At 44.6% G+C, this 6,000-nt stretch overlaps 1 protein-coding gene across 14 annotated transcripts in view; it reads right to left on the bottom strand.

The window, feature by feature from the left end:
- The window catches only part of PPFIBP2 (PPFIA binding protein 2), an 85,586-nt gene that overhangs the window by 28,681 nt on the left and 50,905 nt on the right, over window positions 1-6,000 (bottom strand). For all 14 annotated transcript variants that reach the window (XM_037731387.1, XM_017508569.2, XM_037731383.1 and 11 more), the window contains 3 exons: window positions 4,512-4,623; window positions 1,976-2,037; window positions 777-852 (listed from right to left, as the gene is read on the bottom strand). In XM_037731387.1, the coding sequence (XP_037587315.1) occupies window positions 777-852; window positions 1,976-2,037; window positions 4,512-4,623 (250 nt within the window). The remainder of the gene's footprint in view (window positions 1-776; window positions 853-1,975; window positions 2,038-4,511; window positions 4,624-6,000) is intronic.

The following is a 6,000-nucleotide window of genomic DNA, read 5'->3' as shown; positions in this document are numbered from 1 at the left end:
GTGTGTGAGGGCTGGCAGAGGTCCTGGTCAGTGACCAGTCAGCTGCATCCTGGCAGAGGCTTGGCTTCTTCCCAAGAAGTGGCAGAAGCTCAGCCAGAATCAGAGGTTCCTAAATATCCTTCAGAGCAGCCCTGTGCTGTGAAACAACAGCCACTTCCTCAGGATCTGTGATGGGAACCCAGGCCAATGGCATGAACAGTGAAGGCAGCCTGGCACATGCACCACTATGCCCATAAGAACACTGAGGCTGCTTGCATGTTGCATTCAGTCAGAGCAGCAAATATTAAACACAGCAGCTCTCTCTGTCCTGTGACTTCCTACAGCAACTCAGGCCCAACAACTCAAGGAAGGCTCCCAGAGGGCCCTCTGAGTCAGCTGCAGAGCTCCAGATTTTCTAGGAGGCGGAAAAGCTCTAATCCCCAGTGACGGCACTGAGTTGATTTTTGACCCAAGTTTAACTGTACTTGCTGCTTCTAAGGTTTCGTCCTGGGAAGATGCATAAGAGACCCTCCAATGGTGGAGAATCCACAGGCTTTATATTCTTGGTGATCTGGATAGTCCCTGAAGGTCCTGAGCTGACTTCCATTTGCTAACATTTCTGGAAATCAACAACTGCTAATTTCTTACCATGCAGGAAAGTCTAAACAGCTCTATTCTCCAGTAGGGAGTCTTCTCTGAAATACAGGTGAAACCGCTGCTAGCAGGACTGCCCCTGGATTTAACGTAGCTGGTGGAGTATCTTTCAGCGACCACAGTAGGATGGTCTTTGCTCTTACCTTGAGTGACCATCACAATCTCCTTTACTTTCCGATACTGGTTTAACAGCCCCGTAAGCTCCTCTATCCGACGGTCCTGCCACAATGCAAACAGAGATTTAGATTAATTCTATGCCGACATCTCACATGATTTCATCTTGGGACCCAGGCTATGTTCTGGGCACAAGGAGAAGAAACACCCCTGTGGAATCAAAGGAAAAGTGTGTCCAGGCCCCATTCCACAGAGCTGGGATTTCAGTGGTTAGCTTCATAGGCATCTGCAGGCATTCACAGCTTTACCTGAAGGCTGTGAGTCAACAATAACTACCTGTGACACCCTTCACAGGGCTTAAACATTTTCAGAAGCATGATGCTCACTGTCTCCCTACCTTCCTAAAGTGGCCCTTGAAATCTGCCTTCTGGTCCTAGTGTTGCCCTCTGGAGCTACACAAAAGATGACTAAAATAAAGCAGTCATATTTATCCCAATATACTCATTTGTTCCATAGGAGTCTGAGATACCTCATACTACAGAGGAAATTCCCAGAGAAGATCATTTCTTTCAAGGCAAAGGCCGTGAAAAGGGCTTGGGAGACCACACAGGTCCTAGACAAACGTGGATGTGAAAGCTAGCTGTGCTATTTACTAGTTACCTGACCTTGGGCCACATTACTTAAGCACTTTGAGTCTGTTTCCTCATCTGTAAAATGCAGGGTTGTGCTCCTCAGAGATGATGTTTATACCAGCCAGGTACTCTTTATTTATAGAGGTGGCTATTTTATGACTGTGCTGAAATTAGTTGTGAAGGATATAAGATGGCAGGGTAAACTGAGGCACTGCATGCTGCCAAGCATCTCTATGATGGTTCTATTGTCAGATCATGCACATGGGAGACTGGTGGACTGTTTCACTAGGGGTTTCAGCAGGAGCTAGGATATTGGCAGTGATCACAGCAGTATTTTTTCCCCCAAAACAGCATGAACAGGGAGGGCTCTAATCTGCCTTTAGGAGATTCAATTTAGATAAACTTTCCAGTTACCAAGGCCAAAAACAGGTGGCTGAGGCCAAGTCTTTAGGGGGCATAAGTCATTCTCCTGACATATCCATATGTCAGTGGCATAATGAGCATGGCCCTGCACAGAATATCAGAGACCAGCAGGGACCAAACAGAGCCAGGGATGTAACCAGGGAAAAGACAGGGCTACCCAATGAGCATTTTACCTTATCTTCATTGGCAAGCAGCAAAGTTTCCATCCCCATTTTCAGACGTTGAATTTCTTGGTCTAAAATAATTTAGGTATAGAAATAATTAGTTATATAAATGTAAACAGCTATCCACATTTGCTACGATGTGCCCCAAGTTCACACAAAGACTTTCCATGTGAACGTGGCTCCTTCAGTTCTTTAGAAAGACCAGGATGGTGTCTGCCACAGACTCGGTCTCCTTAAACATTTGTTAGACTACTAAATGAAGGAACCTAGTATTCTGTCTTCTCTTTATAGACATTTATGGGCAAAATCAAAATGCCCATGTACTCAAGGTGACACAGAGGAACCCAAAAATCTTTTAAAACCAACATCTTCTAAGAATATAGGCATTCTTATCCTTTACAACTTGAGTAGGCTGCTGACTGGCTCTGAAGAAAATCATACAGTCTGACAAATTGTAGGCAGAGGAGAATTTAACATTAAATAAAATCCACAGTTGAATGAAGACTGGGAAATAATAATTATGTAAAACAGTTGGTACTTGGCTTAACTTTAAATGGATATAGTCAAAATTGACTAACAAATGTTTAGATATATTGATATATGTATATATATGTGTACACACATATCTATATGTGTGTATATATATATATATATAATATATACATATGTGTTTGTGTGTGTGTGTGTGTGTACACATACATATATAAACAAATGCTGGGTTAAGGATAAACAATCTTATTTCATCGTAAACCAGACTTTCCCTATGAGCTGAGAAATCTCTATTGTTCTGTCACGGAAAACCCGTGGCCTTCTCTCAGTTTGGGCCCAAGAGGGACTCTGTTGATTTCTTCCTTAACTGTTCTAGAGAGCCTAAGGAAGCTGGAGGTCATTTGCCAGATACTCTAGAAACTGGCACATAGCTAGAATGATGTTCAAAGGAGGATCTATACATTTTCCAAAATGGGAATAGGGATATCCATTAAAAAAAAAAAGTGCAGATGTCAAGGGAACAAATATACAAGCCTCCCATTTTCTTTTGGGATGCTTGTTACATCTAAAAAGATTAGCATCAGTAGATCTACAGACTTTGTGTAAACAGTTGTGGAGATTCATTTTCAGAATAAAGTGGGGAATCCTTGCTCATTATTTAGGGTCCTGGTAGCTAACATCAGCTCTGCAGCTCACTTTGCTGGGGAGAGCAGTAAGTTCCAGAAAAAGACTGGCAAACCTTGGTCCACTGGTCAGAACTTAACTTCAGCAGCAAATGACCAGAGGACCAGCTCTAGAAAGTACCCAGTAATGGAGTAGGGTAGGGCCTGGGAGGCTTAGGTTGTGGGGAGGTAAGGGGTAGACAGGGAAGGCTGTCTGGCCTGGAAGTCACGGCATGGGACACTCTCTGTCCAGGCTCATCATCAGAGATAGTTTGGGGTGTCTTAGTAGAACTCAGCCTCTACAAGTAGGCCTTGGGAGGAAGGCAACACACCCAATGGCTTGGGTGGACACTGACAAAAGCCAGGCGAGGGGTGAGCATGTTGATCACTAATTTCCTTCTCCAGCCTAAGCCACTGTTGCATGGCTTCCACACCCCAGCTGGGGATCCAAGCTAAGCAGTGCTGAGGCCAGGATGTGACTAGGTAGTGGCACCAATCCATAGGAGTATTTGATCTTCAGCATTGCTCTGCAGCCTGTCTGTGAGTGGAGAAGTTGAAAGGTGTGTGATCATTTTGTATACATGGCAGACAGCTATAAAGATTTATGTGTTCGTAAGAGTAGTTGAGGATTTATCTTCCATTTTTGATCGCCAAGACTTGAACTCCTCAGGGGCCATTCACCATCCTTTCACTTATTTGAGAAGTATTTCTTTGGATCCTACAATGGGCCAAACATTGTGATGGGCTTTTTGGATATGCTGTTAAGAAAAATACAGTCCCTGCCCAAGTGGGGATGACATGTAACGCTGTTGAGTTATAATAAGTGCTGTGCGGGAAAAAGGAAGGATGCCGAGTTAGAGAATAATAGGACTGAGGGCACCTATTTGAGTTAGGGTGGCCAGGAAAGGCCTTTCTGAGAGGTAGCATTTGAAATCTCAAGAATGAACAGACTTGTTTCTATAACCTCAGGGCCTTATACAAGCATCAGGCAGGTATCCATGAAAGTGACAGTAAATTGCTAAAGCCTCCCCTTTGGTGACAAGACAAAAACAAGGCCTTTCAATCAAATGAAAGAGTTAGGTATTTCCTACATTTTCAGCAAAAGCTCCAGAGGTGGCTGCACAAACCTTCTCTGCATCTGAGAAAAGCCTTCCAGTTAGGGCAGAGTTCCATGGAAATGACTCCACAATAGCACTGCATTATAGGCACATATACACAAACACACAGACAGGTGCATCCATTCACTTAGACATCCTTGCACACATACATGCATGCACATTAGCATGGCTACACACACATGCATATGCACACTCATTTATAGAAACACATGCTCACTTATAAGAGTAGGCCTAGAGACCCAGAAAACTGCATTTTGTCACGGTCAGGCTAGTCACCTCTATCTGTGTGGTCACCATGGAGAGCTGCTGTCCGGGAGAGCTGGCTGTGCAGACGCTCAATTTCTGCATCTTTCAGGGCCACCTGTTCTTGCAGCTGGGCTACCTCAGCCTGGAAGAGCAACAGAGGATCCCTACTAGGTCAGAAGGACTGCCAAAATCATGACAAAGTGCCTCCCATCAGAGTCCAGAGCCTATCAGGCCCCAGGGCATGTCAGGAGTTGGGAGAAGCGGTGAACAGTAGCAGGGGCTCATTGCCCTCCCCACAGGTGGAACTCTGCTGACTGAATTCCCTCTTCTAGGCCAACCTGGCTCCCCCAACAGCTCTGGCCATCCATGTGCTTCTTCTCCTGCATCTTCCTATCTGACCAGGCTCTCTCTCTCTCCTGTCCTGTGAGTACTGGGATTGTGATGAGGAGTTGGGACTGTGTGCAATGGGAGGGCTGTTCTTGGCAGAGGAGGATGCTGTCTTTCTGGACATGGTCTTCCTTCTCCCAAGATACTCATGCAATACCATTTAGAGACACCACTGTAACAAATGCATGCAGCTTTCATCTTTCAAACCCACACAGAAAATACAGCGGAAGCCAAATCACCACTGGTAGAGAAAAGGTAAGCCAAGGGCTCCCTCCCTCAAAACACTCCTACCCTTTGGGCACAATCACTGCCTCTGCCCAACCTCCAGGCATGTGTACGCACTCACTCATATATAGATGTACAAGCATTCAGGAGTGCTTAACATATATACTTTAGGGGGTAAAAAAGGCATGTATACACAGCTAATAAGTACACACATACATTCATATTTGCACACACAGGCGGCTGTGCTATAGTTCCCATGTCTCTACTAAGTAGTACAGGTTAAATTTCACACAACACTAGATGTGGTTGTTCATGCTTTCCCATACTCATTAGGAGATCAGAATTGTATAGGTCCTATCACAAGAGGTACCTGAATTTTAGAGTCAAACAAACCTTGACTCTCTCATTTCCTAGTTGGGTGACCTTGGGCAAGTAAGTTAACCTTTCTGTGTCTCAGCTCATCTATAAAATGGGAAAAACAACACCTACTTCATGGGACTGCAATGAGGTTTAAGATAATGGTTATGAACAACCTAGCCCAATACTCAGTATATACTAAGTGCTCAGTAAATGCTACTGCTATTTGCTCCTTCCATCCTATTATTTTCTTTGTGGATAATCGGTTCAATTATCTCAGCATCAAACCAGCTAAGAAAAAGGGTGAGCACTGACTACGGAGCTGGTCAATAAAAGACAGCAAAGCCTTCTCCTCTGGCTACCCCTTCCCCATGTGCTGGTTCAATCATGTCCCACCTTTGGTCCTCAAGGTGACAGTATGGGCTGTCCAATTCCACAAAGGTCCAAGTTAATATTTGAACAACCCCAAGTAATTAAATGAGCACTGGCCCTGTTGGCAACTCTGTTGCTGGACAGACCGTGTATTCTGTTTCAGCACATGGACTGAGCA

This window comes from Cebus imitator, unplaced genomic scaffold (assembly GCF_001604975.1).
Source record: "Cebus imitator isolate Cc_AM_T3 unplaced genomic scaffold, Cebus_imitator-1.0 Scaffold396, whole genome shotgun sequence".
In the NCBI taxonomy this organism is placed as follows: Eukaryota; Metazoa; Chordata; class Mammalia; order Primates; family Cebidae; genus Cebus; species Cebus imitator.
This window is presented reverse-complemented; position numbering and strand designations above follow the sequence as displayed.